This window comes from Globicephala melas, chromosome 3 (genome assembly GCF_963455315.2).
Source record: "Globicephala melas chromosome 3, mGloMel1.2, whole genome shotgun sequence".
NCBI classification, from domain to species: domain Eukaryota; kingdom Metazoa; phylum Chordata; class Mammalia; order Artiodactyla; family Delphinidae; genus Globicephala; species Globicephala melas.
Window position 1 is genome coordinate 104395939 of NC_083316.1, and position 15513 is coordinate 104411451.

Sequence of the window (15513 nt, forward strand, 5' to 3'; positions counted from 1 at the left end):
GGCCCAGCTGCTCCGCAGCACATGGGATCTTCCCGGACCGGGGCACAAACCCGTGTCCCCTGCATCGGCAGGTGAACTCTCAACCACTGCGCCACCAGGGAAGCCCAGCTACTCTTACATAAGGTGAACCTGACAATCTATAATAGCTTCTCAAAATTGCTAAGAAGTGATCTAAGCAACCAGAGAGTTGCCTAGTATTTTGCTATAGAATATTATGAATGGGACTTAAAACTGACCTCAGAGTCAGTTTTGGTTTCCGTAAGCTGTTGTTTTATCTGACATGTGAAGGCAGTCATTTAAAAAATCCAGATGTTTGAATTTCTATTTTTTATCTTTAGAAACATGAATGATTCTTGTCTGTTTTTTTCAGATGTGTAGCTTTTAAAAGGCTGTATTCTTAAGTCTATCAATATTATACTTTGGGTGAATTTTTCCATAAGAATACACATCTCCAACAGATTTTATGCATTTAGCAAGCATTTGGTGAACACAAATTCTTGCCCTTATCTATTCTTGTATATATGCAGTGTAATAATCTTTGGTGGGTTTCATGGAAATGCCATTTAATATCCAAAAACTAATTTTGTATACCTTTTTCTAGATATGCAATTATTCTATCTCTAAGAGACCATCTAATAATTTAGGTCTCATTTTCAATTGCTTTATGTAACACTTTGTTCTTATATTTCTGTATATGAGAATCAATGAACAAGGACAAAAGTACTTGCGAAAAAAGTGAAAATTAATGGCGCTTGTAAAAGAAGGAATCCAAACCCAAGCATGTGTATAGATCCCATACTGAAAATGAACATGGATTCTTTGTTCACGGGTACATAATAGGTGATTTAGAGAAGCTGAGTTCAGGGACTTTTGTGGCTGTGTTGCTAGTCAAACTAGAAAATTCATTCCACTGAGCGTCTGTGATATATACTGACTTGTATGGTATAAACTGACCAGTGAAATGTTAACAGAAAGGCAATAATTTGCCAATGCTTGATTAAAACTGTAATTTTTAATTAACAGTTTTTAATTTAAAAACTGTTCTGTAATGAGTTTCAGATTATGTCCTAAGTATGTCTTTGTCCCTCCAGTTCTACTTCTTAATTTTTGTTTCACACTAATTCTTTGTTCCCTGTTTAAGTGGTCAGTCTAATTTTTCGAGTGTTAAAATTACAATATGATTCAAGTAGTTATTATATCTTACTAGGTCTTAAGTTATTTTCTGTGTCATATATATGTGATATGACTTTATTTAAATGCTCTACAATTACTACCTAGCAATGATGCACTTACCCTCATTCATTTTCCAGCAATTCTGTAATTGGTTGTATTTTCTTTCTTTCGTTTTTTTTTTTTTAATATTTATTTATTTTGGCTGTGCTGGGTCTTAGTTGCGGCACATGGGATCTTCATTCCGGCATGCAGGATCTTTAGTCGCGGCACGTGGACTTCTTAGTTGCAGCATGCAGGCTTCTAAGTTATGGCATGCATGTGGGATCTAGTTCCCCAACCAGGGATTGAACCTGGGCCCCCTGCATTGAAAGTGCGAAGTCCTACCCACTGGACTGCCAGGGAAGTCCTGGTTGCATTTTCTAATCTCCACTTCCTTATTGGTGGGAGTAGTCTGGAATGGGGTACCCTTAGACGAATAAAGGATACCCCTGAGGGAGTGGGATACTTGAGTCATCCAAACAGAAAGGGTAGTACAGAGTCCTAAGCGAGCAGACACTGAGTTCCAGAGCCACGTAGTTCAGTGCAGAAGCCAGGGTTGAAATGCTGATCCGAAAACAAGTCAAGTTCAAAGAGTTGGTAAGTTGAAAAGCCAAGATGATTAAAGCAGTGAAGTACAGTGGTATTGCTGGTAGTCAGAGGTGGTCAGGAGTAATTCAGAAAGTAGCAAGTAACGAGTTGCATTTAGGTTAGTCCTACAGGCCTCAGGAGATTATAAGGACAGGTCTCAGATTGTTAATTAGAACCAGGTTCTGTTGGAGAAGTACATCACTGAGGCTATGTCTTAACTCTTGACTCACTGCTATAGAATGTTAACAGGAATGTAAATGTATCCTTTCCAGTTGATTATTTTTTTTAATGGTCAGATATTCGATTAGACCTGGTTGCTTGCTATGACTGACAGTCAAGCTTACTTGAAATGAAAGCTAATTTTATTTATTTTTATTTATAGATAAGAGTTTTTAAATATTTATTTTATTATCATTTATTTTTGGCAGCGTTGGGTCTTCGTTGCTGCGCGTGGGCTTTCTCTATTTGTGGCGAGCGGGGGCTACTCTTCATTGGGGTATGCGGGCTTCTCATTGCAGTGGCTTCTCTTGTTGTGGAGCATGGGCGCTAGGCACGTGGACTTCAGTAGTTGTGGCTCGCGGATTCTAGAGTGCAGGCTCAGTAGTTGTGGCACACGGGCTTAATTGCTCCGTGGCATGTGGGATCTTCCCGGACCAGGGCTTGAACCCGTGTCCCCTGCATTGACAGGCAGATTCTTAACCACTGCGCCACCAGGGAAGCCCTAATTTTGTTTATTAAGGAAGGAAATTCTTAATTAGAATAGAGTGTTAATTACATTTTATAAAACTTTTTTTTTTTTGCGGTACGCGGACCTCTCACTGCTGTGGCCTCTCCCGTTGCGGAGTACAGGCTCCAGACACGCAGGCTCAGCGGCCATGGCTCATGGGCCCAGCCGCTCCGTGGCACGTGGGATCTTCCCGGCCCGGGGCACGAACCCGTGTCCCCTGGATTGGCAGGTGGACTCTCAACCACTGCGCCACCAGGGAAGCCCTTTATAAAACTTTTTTCTTAGCTGCAATTAAAGTTTAGGTTCTCACGTGAACATTTACAGTAAATCGGTATGTTTTCTGACTTACACTCAGCAGTGTGCATACTTGAGAATGTCTCCTTATCTGGAGGTAGGAATAGGCAGGTCAGTAAGTGAACAAATCCAGTTAGGAAATATAGTCAAAGAAAAATGCCAATCTCTTCAGTGATACTTTCTGATAACTTTGGATTCCTGTCTAAATTACTCTTTGTTCTGGAGCATTGTCAGATGTTACTCTGTGCTTAGGTAATGTGTATTTTTCTATTCATGTGCGAATGTTTTATGATGTCAGTTTTGCAGGTTTCTGCACTTAGCTCAAGACTTCCTGCATCATTTTTTTAAAAACAAATTTATTCATTTATTTTTGACTACATTGGGACTTCGTTGCTCCGTGTGGGCTTTCTCTAGTTGCGGCGAGCGGGGGCTACTCTTCGTTGCAGTGTGCGGGCTTCTCATTGCAGTGGCTTCTCTTCTTGTGGAGCATGGGCTCTAGGCGCGTGGGCTTCAGTAGTTGTGGCATGCGGGCTCAGTAGTTGTGGCTCGTGGGCTCTAGAGTGCAGCCTCAGTAGTGGTGGAGCATGGGCTTAGTTGCTCCGCGGCATGTGGGATCTTCTCGGACCAGGGCTCGAACCCGTGTCCCGTGCGTTGGCAGGCGGATTCTTAACCACTACACCACCAGCGAAGCCCTCCTGCATCTTTTTTTTTTTTTTTAAATGATAATAAGGGTTTATTTCTCACTCCTATGTCCTATAAAGGCTCAGCTGCCACTCTGTTCCATATCTCCATACTGAAGCCAAGCTGATGGAGTAGCCTCTCCTGGGAACATTTCCTGTCATTGAGACAGAGGGAAAGAAAGATGGGAAACTATGTTCTTAGTGTCACTTCTGCCCACTTTTCATTGGCCAAGTGAGCCCATAGGTACTCTGGAGTTCAGCAGGGCAGGCTTTTATTTATTTATTTTTTTGTAAGTATATTTATTTTTGAATTTTATTTATTTTTTTATGCAGCAGGTTCTTATTAGTTATCCATTTTACACATATTAGTATATATATGGCAATTCCAATCTCCCAATTCATCACACCACCACCACCACCCTGCTACTTTCCCCCTTTGGTGTCCATGTTTGTTCTCTACATCTGTGTCTTAATTTCTGCCCTGCAAACCAGTTCACCTATACCATTTTTCTAGGTTCCACATATATGCGTTAATATATGATAGTTGTTTTTCTCTTTCTGACTTACTTTACTCTGTATGACAGTCTCTTGCTCCATCCACGTCTCTACAAATGACCCAATTTCGTTCCTTTTTATGGCTGAGCAATATTCTGTTGTATACGTGTACCACATCTTCTTTATTCATTTGTCTGTCAGTGGGCATTTAGGTTGCTTCCATGTCCTGGCTATTGTAAATAGTGCTACAGTGAACATCGGGGTGCATGTGTCTTTTTGAATTATGGTTTTCTCTGGGTATATGCCCAGTAGTGGGATTGCTGGGTCATATGGTAATTCTATTTTTAGTTTTTTAAGGAACCTCCATACTGTTCTCCATAGTGGCTGTATCAATTTACATTCCCACGAACAGTGCAACAGTGTTCCCTTCTCTCCACACCCTCTCCAGCATTTGTTGTTTATAGATTTTCTGATGATGCCCATTCTAACTGGTGTGAGGTGATACCTCATTGTAGTTTTGATTTGCATTTCTCTAATAATTAGTGATGTTGAGCATCTTTTCATGTGCTTCTTGGCCATCTGTATGTCTTCTTTGGAGAAATGTCTATTTAGGTCTTCTGCCCATTTTTGGATTGGGTTATTTGTTTTTGTAATATTGAGCTCCATGAGCTGTTTATATATTTTGGAGATTAATCGTTTGTCCGTTGATTAGTTTGCAAATATTTTCTCCCATTCTGAGGGTTGTCTTTTCATCGTAGTTTCCTTTGCTGTGCAAAAGCTTTTAAGTTTCATTAGGTCCCATTTGTTTATCTTTGTTTTTATTTCCATTACTCTAGGAGATGGATCAAAAAAGGTCTTATTGTGATTTATGTCAAAGAGGGTTCTTCCTATGTTTTCCTCTAAGAGTTTTATAGTGTCCGGTCTTACATTTAGGTCTCTAATCCAGTTTGAGTTTATTTTTGTGTATGGTGTTAGGGAGTGTTCTAATTTCATTCTTTTACATGTAGCTGTCCAGTTTTCCCAGCACCACTTATTGAAGAGACTCTTTCCTCCATTGTATATCCTTGGTTCCTTTGTCATAGATTAGTTGACCGTAGGTGCATGGGTTGATCTCTGGGCTTTCTATCCTGTTTCATTGATCTATATTACTGTTTTTGTGCCAGTACCACATTGTCTTGATTACTGTAGCTTTGTAGTATAGTCTGAAGTCAGGGAGCCTGATTCTTCCAGCTCCATTTTTTCCCCTCAAGACTGCTTTGGCTCTTCGGGGTCTTGGGTGTCTCCATAAAAATTTTACGATTTTTTGTTCTAGTTCTGTGAAAACTGCCATTGGTAATTTGATAGGGATTGCATTGAATCTGTAGATTGCTTTGGGTAGTATAGTCATTTTGACAATATTGATTCTTCCAATCCAAGAACATGGTATATCTTGCCATCTGTTTGTATCATCTATAATTTCTTTCATCAGTGTCTTATAGTTTTCTGCATACAGGTCTTTTGTCTCCCTAGGTAGGTTTTTTCCTAGGTATTTTATTCTTTATGTTGCAGTGGTAAATGGGGGTGTTTCCTTAATTTCTCTTTCAGATTTTTCATCATTAGTGAATAGGAATGCAAGAGATTTCTGTGCATTAAGTTTGTATCCTGCAACTTTACCAAATTCATTGATTAGCTCTAGTAGTTTTCTGGTGACATCTTCAGGATTGTCTATGTGTAGTATCATGTCATCTGCAAACAGTGAGCTTTACTTCTTCTTTTCCAATTTGTATTCCTTTTATTTCTTTTTCTTCTCTGATTGCTGTGGCTAGGACTTCTAAAACTATGTTGAATAATAGTGGTGAGAGTGAACATCCTTGTCTTGTTCCTGATCTTAGAGGAAATGGTTTCAGTTTTTCACCATTGAGAATGATGTTTGCTGTGGGTTTGTCGTATATGGCCTTTATTATGTTGAGGTAGGTTCCCCCTATGCCCACTTTCTGGAGAGTTTTTATCATAAATCGGTGTTGAATTTTGTCTAAAGCTTTTTCTGCATCTATTGAGATGATCATATGGTTTTTATTCTTCAATTTGTTAATATGGTATATCACATTGATCGATTTGCATATGTTGAAGAATCCTTGCATCACTGTGATAAATCCCACTTGATCATGGTGTATGATACTTCTAATGTGCTGCTGGATTCTATTTGCTAGTAATTTGTTGAGGATTTTTGCATCTACGTTCATCAGTGATATTGGCCTGTAGTTTTTTTTATTTGTAGTATCTTTGTCTGGTTTTGTTATCAGGGTGGTGGTGGCCTTATAGAAAGAGTTTGGGAGTGTTTCTTCCTCTGTAATTTTTTGGAAGAGTTTGAGAGGGATGGGTGTTAGCTTTTCTCTAAATATTTGGTAGAATTCACTTGTGAAGCCATCTGGTCCTGGACTTTTGTTTGTTGGAAGATTTTTAATTACTGTTTCAATTTCATTACTTGTGATTGGTCTGTTCATATTTTCTATTTCTTCCTGGTTCAGTCTTGGAAGATTATACCTTTCTAAGAATTTGTCCATTTCTTCCAGGTTGTCCATTTTATTGGCATAGAACTGCTTGTAATAGTCTCTTAGGATGCTTTGTATTTCTGCAGTGTCTGTTGTAACTTCTCCTTTTTCATTTCTAATTGTATTGATTTGAGTCCTCTCCCTCTTTTTCTTGATGAGTCTGGCTAATGGCTTATCAATTTTGTTTATCTTCTTAAGGAACCAGCTTTTAGTTTTATTGATCTTTGCTATTGCTTTCTTTGTTTCTATTTCATTTATTTCTGCTCTAATCTTTATGATTTCTTTCCTTCTGCTAACTTTGGGGTTTTGTTTGTTCCTCTTTCTCTAGCTCCTTTAGGTGTAAGGTTAGGTTGTTTATTTGAGATATTTGTTGTTTCTTGAGGTAGGATTGTATTGCTATAAACTTCCTTCTTAGAACTGCTTTTGCTGCATCCCATAGGTTTTGGATCGTCGTATTTTCATTGTCATTTGTCTCTAGGTATTTTTTGATTTCCTCTTTGATTTCTTCAGTGATCTCTTGGTTATTTAGTAATGTATTGTTTAGCCTCCATGTGTTTTTTTTTTATGTTTTTTTTCCCTGTAATTGATTTCTAATGTCATAGCATTGTGGTCAGAAAAGATGCTTGATAAGATTTCAATTTTCTTAAATTTACTGAGGCTTGATTTGTGATCCAAGATGTGATCTATCCTGGAGAATGTTCCGTGCACACTTGAGAAGAAAGTGTAATCTTTTGTTTTTGGATGGAATGTGCTATTAATCTCAATTAAATCTATCTGGTTTATTGTGTCATTTAAAGCTTGTGTTTCCTTATTAATTTTCTGTTTGGATGATCTGTCCATTGGTATAAGTGAGGTGTTAAAGTCCCCCACTATTAATTGTGTTTCTGTCGATTTCTTCTTTTATAGTTGTTAGCAGTTGCCTTATGTATTGAGGTGTTCCTACGTTGGGTGCATATATATTTATAATTGTTATATCTTCTTGGATTGATCCCTTGATCATTATATAGTGTCCTTTGTAACATTCTTTATTTTAAAGTCTATTTTATCTGATACGAGTATTGCTACTCCAGCTTTCTTTTGATTTCCATTTGCATGGAATATCTTTCTTTTGATTTCCATTTGCATGGAATATCTTTTTCCATTCCCTCACTTTCAGTCTGTATGTGTCCCTAGGTCTCTTATGGACAGCATATATATGGGTCTTGTTTTTGTATCCATTCAGCAAGCCTGTGTCTTTTGGTTGGAGCATTTAATCCATTCATGTTTAAGGTAATTATTGATATGTATGTTCCTATTATTTTCTTAATTGTTTTGGGTTTGTTTTTGTAGGTCCTTTTCTTCTCTTGTGTTTCCCACTTAGAGAAGTTCCTTTAGCATTTGTTAGAGCTGGTTTGGTGGTGCTGAGTTCTCTTAGCTTTTGCTTGTCTGTAAAGCTTTTGATTTCTCCATCAAATCTGAATGAGATCCTTGTCGGGTAGAGTAAACTTGGTTGTAGGTTCTTCCCTTTCATCACTTTAAATCTGTAATGCCACTCCTTTCTGGCTTGTAGAGTTTCTGCTGAGAAATCAGCTGTTAACCTTATGGGAGTTCCCTTGTATGTTATTTGTCGTTTTTCCCTTGCTGCTTTCAGTAATTTTTCTTTGTCTTTAATTTTTGCCAGCTTGATTGCTATGTGTCTCTGCGTGTTTCTCCTTGGGTTTATCCTGTATGGGACGCTCTGTGCCTCCTGGACTTGGGTGGCTATTTCCTTTCCCAGGTTAGGGAAGTTTTCAACTATAATCTCCAAATATTTTCTTGGGTCCTTTCTCTCTCTCTTCTCCTTCTGGGACCCCATAATGCAAATGTTTTTGTGTTTAATGTTGTCCCAGAGGTCTCTTAGGCTGACTTCATTTCTTTTCATTCTGTTTTCTTCATTCTGTTCTGCAGCAGTGAATTCCACCATTCTGTCTTCCAGGTCACTTATCCATTCTTCTGCCTCAGTTATTCTGCTATTGATTTCTTCTGGTGTCGTTTTCATTTCAGTTATTGTATTGTTCATCTCTGTTTGTTTCTTCTTTGATTCTTCTAGGTCTTTGTTAAACATTTCTTGCATCTTTTTGATCTTTGCCTCCATTCTTTTTCCGAGGTCCAGGATCATCATCACTATTATTATTCTGAATTCTTTTTCTGGAAGGTTGCCTATCTCCACTTCATTTAGTTGTTTTTCTGGGGTTTTATCTTGTTCCTTCATCTGATGCATAGCCCTCTGCCTTCTCACCTTGTCTGTCTTTTTGTGAATATGGTTTTTGTTCCACAGGCTGCAGGATTGTAGTTCTCCTTGCTTCTGCTGTCTGCCCTCTGGTGGATGAGGCTATCTAAGAGGCTTGTGGAAGTTTCCTGATGGGAGGGACTGGTGGTGGGTAGAGCTGGCTCTTGCTCTGGTGGGCGGAGCTCAGTAAAAACTTTAATCTGCTTGTCTGCTGATTGGTGGGGCTGGGTTCCCTCCCTGTTGGTTGTTTGGCCTGTGATGACCCAACACTGGAGCCTCCTCGGACTCTTTGGTGGGGCTAGTGACAGACTCTGGGAGGGCTCACGCCAAGGAGTACTTCCCAGAACTTCTACTGCCAGTGTCCTTGTCCTCATGGTGAGACACAGCCACCCCCCGCCTCTGCAGGAGACCCTCCAACACTAGCAGGTAGGTCTGGTTCAGTCTTCTGTGGGGGTCACTGCTCCTTCCCCTGGGTCCCGATGCACTCACTACTTTGTGTGTGCCCTCCAAGAATGGAGTCTCTGTTTCCCCCAGTCCTGTCGAAGTCCTGCAATCAAATCCCACTAGCCTTCAAAGTCTGATTCTCTAGGAATTCCTCCTCCTGTTGCCGGACCCCCAGGTTGGGAAGCCTGACGTGAGGCTCAGAACCTTCACTCCAGTGGGTGGACTTCTGTGGTATAAGTGTTCTCCAGTTTGTGAGTCACCCACCCAGCAGTTGTGGGATTTGATTTTATTGTGATTGCACCCCTCCTACTGTCTCATTGTGGTATCTCCTTTGTCTTTGGATGTGGGGTATCATTTTTTGTGAGTTCCAGTGTCTTCCTGTCGATGATTTTTCAGCAGTTAGTTGTGATTCTGGTGCTCTTGCAAGAGGTAGTGGGAGCACGTCCTTCTACTCCACCATTTTGAACCAATCTACCTGCATCTTTTTTTTTTTTTACCTGCATCATTTTTAATGAATGAAAAATAATACAACTAGAAAACTATGACATAAGTTATGTTCAAGATGTTAACTTGCTGCTTGGCCCACGTTTGTCCTTGTTGTGCTTGTATGGCATATAAAACTTACTGATTTGTGGCTTCTTAGCAGATGGAGACTTGAGTGTAAGCAAAAATTTCTTTCATGACCCATCTAGCCTCGGAAATTGGCAAGGTAATAGGGAGGACATCTAGGAATGTGAATTTTAGAGATTACAGAAGTGTCACAGTTATTTTTTCTTGTAGGAAAGGACGTGATATTTTACATCGCATAAAAAAAGCAGAGTGAGTTTTTGGGGGGAATGTATGGGGGATTTTCATTTAACAATTACCAAAACACTCATTGTCTACAGGTTGTCTATACAGAAGATAGAAGAATAATAAGTCATGGCTGTTGCCCTCAAAGAGTTCTGTCTCTCAAGGTAGCTAAGTATATCCACAAATAGATAGGATCAGTACGGTAAGTGTAATATAAGTATGTGCCACGTGCAGAAGCAGTTTTCGACTCTCTTCCCTCAAGCCAGGGCATGTATGGGGTTAGCTTTTATTTGTAATTTTAAGCACATTTCCAACTTCTGATGTATATCTGCTTAATTTGTTCAGTAATGTAAAAGTTACAACTTTAAGAAAGAATTTATAATGGAACAATTTATATTTTTACAGAGTAACGGTGGTATAAGTGACTGAGAACTTGACATCAGATTTCAGCTGGTACCATTGCAGGGCTAGAGGGTACCTATCACAATAAGATAATAGCATATCCTACTCATCCCCTTAGTCCACCACTCCTTGTCTTACCTGGTCTTGATTTTTGTTGAAGAAATCACCATATTCTAGCCATTTAGGTGTACTGTCCTAATTTTTGGCTTCTCGAATTTCCTACACTCCACAAGACCATTGCGCAGTAATTTCACTTGTGCTACAACATTCTGAATTTGGAATCATGACATGTATTATTATCTATTAAGCCAATGAAATCAAACAGACAGAACATGCAGTAGCCAGTAAAATTGGTGTGAATTTTTTTTTTTTTTAAATTCAGTATCCTTCTTGGTGGGCCATTTTGGTTTCTGGGAAGCACAGGTTCATTCTCCTGCCTTGAGGCACCATGTTCAGAAGCACCACATTATGATCTGAGACTTAAATATTAGACAGTGGTGCAGTAGAATTTTTGTAACTGTTAAGTAAGTAATTTTGAGTAAGTAGCTTTTGTAAATATTGTGCAATTCTCTATTATGGTATTTTTCCCTGTCAGCTCTGGTCATTTATATAGTGAGATAAAGTAATAGCTCCTCTACAAGCACTGATTCTTTTCTATGGTGTTCCTAGCTTTCAGACCCAGCACTTGTATGAACTAGGCATTTTTGTTACAAAGTAGTGACTGTATGGAATTTTTTTTTCACCAACAGTCCGTCCCCCCGCACCACCTTCCTAAACAAAGTCTTCAGGGAAAGGCTGCCATCTTGTGGTTTTTAAAAATACAGGATTTAAGAAAAAAATTATTGTGATATGACTGCTGAGATTTTATGTGTGTACGTAGTTGTTGTATAATACCAAAATGAGTAAGAAATGAGTACTATTAAATCTTCTCTTCAAACTACCTTTGCTTATCCTTTGGATAGCTGTTTTCTTCATTTTATTATAATATTACAATATTTTTAAAAAGTTCTGTTAACTAAAGATTCCTCTGTTAAGCCCACTCTCACACATCAGTAGTAGAAATACTTGTCTGTAATATCAGTTTTAATTAAGAATGGCTATCAAAAATTTTTATGTTATTAAGGCTTTGCCCATATGACTAATTAATGATAATGGACTTATTTGGATTAAAAAATACTGATCTTTAAAATATAATTATTTGACAAAATGTATCCTAAGGAACCTTAATTTTATAATGTAGAATTCCATTTAATAAAAAGTGATATTTAGAAGTAAAAGAAACCTTAATTTGAGTTTCATTCTTGGATAGTTAATAGTATAAACAGGAAAAATTAACTTTTCTTCAAAATACTAGGAAGCCCCTTATTTGTAGTTAAGGAAATTTTAAAATCACCTCTTATGTAAGAAATGGAAACTACTTGCAAGCTTAGGGTCAGTTAATTCTTAGGTAATGTCAAAGGAGTTTCTATATATCATCAAGTCATAAAATTATTTTTTAAAGTAACAGTTCATTTTCACTTACTTAATCTCATCGTTTATCTTGATTTATGTCTCCTGTACATCTTATTTTATAATATTCATTGTATTTAAAAATAGTAAATTTCCATTTCTTCAAAAATGTTTTAGTGAAGCATATAGATGCCTCTTTATAGAAAAAGGAGGACTTGTATTCTCCCTCAGAGACAACCAGGATTCTTGTACGTTGGGCCTATGGACATTTTAGACCTAGAGTCATTCCTAATCAGGGAAGGGAAATCATTGAAAGAGAAAGTTATTATTCACCAAAAACTCTAGATCTAGTGTTCCTGAATTGCTCCTGTAATTTTAGTAGGTTATGGCAGCCTTTATTTAAATTGCCTCTTCTTTTATTTCCCCCTTAAGCAGGGAGGGAGAAGGCTTCAAGTCAGAGGTATAATTTGATTTCTTGCACTTTTTCAAATGTCTTGCAGTTATGCTAAGAAAGAATCTGATCTTAATGGAGCCCAGATCAAGCTTCGAGAATACGAAGCCGCGCTGAATTCGAAAGATGCAGCTCTGGCTACTGCTCTTGGTGATAAAAAAAGTTTAGAGAGCGATTTGGAGGATCTGAAGGATCAGATTGCCCAGGTAAGGTAAACTCTGCTCTTGAGCCGTATTTGGCAGGTTAATTGCCCCATTTGTTTTGATTGATTGATTGTAAAATTTATTTTATGCTTTTTACGTTTAAAAATTTATTAAGTTATTTTGGTGGGTGGTTAACCTGCAAGGATAGCCTTGAACTAGCTAACATGTAAAGCACCCTCACCTCTCAGTCCTTGTGTCTGGATTATGCAGATCTTGTTGCTGCTCTCTGTCCTCTCTGTTGTGCTTATGCTCATTCTGTTTCTTGCTCTCACAGCCTATTTCATTATTGTACCAAAATGCGAGGTAAGAAGAGAGAGGGTGTCATAATGGTGCTCTGCACACAGGAAAAAATGAAAGTGGTAGCTAAAATCGTTAGTTTGAGTTTTCAAATGTAAGTCATAGGTTTCTGTTCATTCCCTGTTGCCGTTTACCAAATTTGAGAGGTGTTTTGATGTGACACTCTGTGGGTGGGACCAGCAGTTGAACCCACAGTTCTGTGATAAATGTTATCATGAGGGACTCTCATACATTAACAAATATATAGAAATTGTAATACTTGATTTGATTCAATCCGTAGGTATCTATTAAATTCATTGCTAAATGGTTGCTGTATAATTTTCATTAATTCTTTTTCCTTATATTAGTTGGAAGCCTCTTTAGCTGCTGCGAAAAAACAGTTAGCAGATGAAACTTTACTTAAAGTGGATTTGGAGAATCGCTGTCAGAGCCTTACTGAGGACTTGGAGTTTCGTAAAAACATGTATGAGGAGGTAATTATATATAATTTTATTTTTTTTAAGGAATGGAGGGATCCCAAAAGGCTTTGTTATAAGCTATACGTATGAAAAGTGGGAAGAATTTTGTAGGCAAATTATTTAAGGCACTGATGCTAAAGGACTGCGAGGAAGAAGTCAGGGTGCTATGGTAAACTTAAAAGCTTTTACTTCCACCTAACTTAAAAAGGCTTGGCTACAGCTGTTAATTACTATCAACCTCTGCATTTGTATTAGTTATATGTTTTGCCTAACAAATTACTTCAAATTAACAAATTACTTCAAAAACTTAGTAACTTAAACCACAGACTTTTATTATCTCACAGTTTCTGAAGGTCAGGGATCTGAGAGCTGCTTAACTGGATGGTTGTTTCAGGGTCTCTCATGAGGTTGTAGTCAGGCTTTCAGCCTGGGCTGCAGGAACTGGTTTGGAGTTCATTCGTAGGTTTTTGGCCAGAGGTATCAGTTCAGCATGGGCTTCTCTATAGGGCTGCTCACGATAGGACTCTTCGAGTGAGTGATGAGAGAGAGAGAGCAAGACAAGCCACATTAACTTCTATTAACTAATCCCAAAGTGATATACCCTCACTCCCCATCACACAGACCAACCAAGATGCACTATGGAAGGGGGATCACACAGCGGGTGAATACCGGGAGGTAGCAACCACTGGGGGCTGGTTACCCAGAGCACTTACAGTTATATATGTATATCTAACAGTATCATTTATAAGCCGTAACTTCTGGTTAAGCCTTGAGGGGTGAAGGTAGCAACATTTGCCAAAAAAGAAGTGTACTGTAATACAGTTGAAGAAAGGGGAATATATATTTTCTCAAAATTGAAGACGGTTGGAATTCACCCAGGTTAGAGAACATGCAGTTAAATACATAATGTTTTTAAAAGTAATGTAATTTTGAAAACGGTGACTAACAATGCTTTTAAAATAGAAATTTATTGTAGAAGTTAAATAATATTTTTTATTTGGAGAAAAAATAATATAATAAAAATCTGACCATTTTTGTGACAATATAATATTAAACTAGGTATTATGGGGGCAAAGTGCACTCACTGGATAAACAGCCAGACTTTGGACAGTTCTTGCGTCAGTTTCCTATTTAAAAATGAAATATCAGTACCTGCTATTTTTTCTTCAAGGTGTGGTGAGGATCAAAGTGGAATATTGTGTGTGATAGCTTCTTGTAAACTACAGTGAATGCTGTCATATAGTAATAATTATTATCATTATTATTATTTTCAATAAATCTATTTGTTTATTATTTATTTTTGGTTGCATTGGGTCTTCGTTGCCGCACGCGGGCTTTCTCTAGTTGCGACGAGCGGGGGCTACTCTTTGTTGTGGTGCGCGGGCTTCTCATTGCAGTGGCTTCTTTTGTTGCCAAGCACGGGCTCTAGGCACTTGGGCTTCAGTAGTTGTGGTGCACAGGCTTAGTTGCTCCGCGGCATGTGGGATCTTCCTGGACCAGGGCTTGAACCCCGTCCCCCTGCATTGGCAGGTGGATTCTTAACCACAGCACCACCAGGGAAGTCCCTGTCATATAATTATTAACTACAGTTCTGCTTATAAATTGAAGTATCTTTATATTAAGTTGACCTACATTTTTGTTTTGTTTTGTTAAAATTGTCCGTGATCTATTATTTCTTACTTTTGACACTGTGTGTACTCCTGCATCTTTAAACCAGGAGTTGAGTATTTTTTTCTTTGTAAGTCACTGATTCTACATAAAATGTTAAGTGAAAAACGGCATCAGTAAAAAGTAATTTAGTATTTTTAGAATGTTTGGGTAGCAACTTTGAATTTTGGGGTTTTGCCTTTTTGAGAATGAATTTAAAATATTCCTCATTTCTTTCTTTTAACATGGAGAATAAAATTCTATGCAATAAATATATGTAAATTCCTTATTATGAACAGTTTAGGGGTAAGAAAGAGGAAGGAGAAAAACAGGAAGAAGAGGAAAGGAGGCAAAGGGCAAAATGATTAGTAGGCACTCAATATTTGTTGAACTAAACCTTTCATTTGCATATTTTTATGATTTAAGTATCATTCGCGTCATCATATAGATGTGAGCCTTGGGAGATTAATGGCAGAACCGGAATTTGAACCCTGGGTTTCTGATTCTATCGAGTGTATCTTCCTCTGGTTAAGAGAAAAATGAGGAAATGCAAAGAAAAACTGCATGCTGTAAGATGATACAGAAACATGTTCTT

At 38.1% G+C, this 15513-nt stretch overlaps 1 protein-coding gene across 3 annotated transcripts in view; it reads left to right on the top strand.

The window, feature by feature from the left end:
• The window catches only part of LMNB1 (lamin B1), a 116024-nt gene that overhangs the window by 20311 nt on the left and 80200 nt on the right, over positions 1–15513 (top strand). For all 3 annotated transcript variants that reach the window (XM_060296158.2, XM_030869751.2, XM_060296161.1), the window contains exons 3-4: positions 12363–12519; positions 13161–13286. In XM_060296158.2, coding sequence (XP_060152141.1) covers positions 12363–12519; positions 13161–13286 — 283 coding nt within the window. The remainder of the gene's footprint in view (positions 1–12362; positions 12520–13160; positions 13287–15513) is intronic.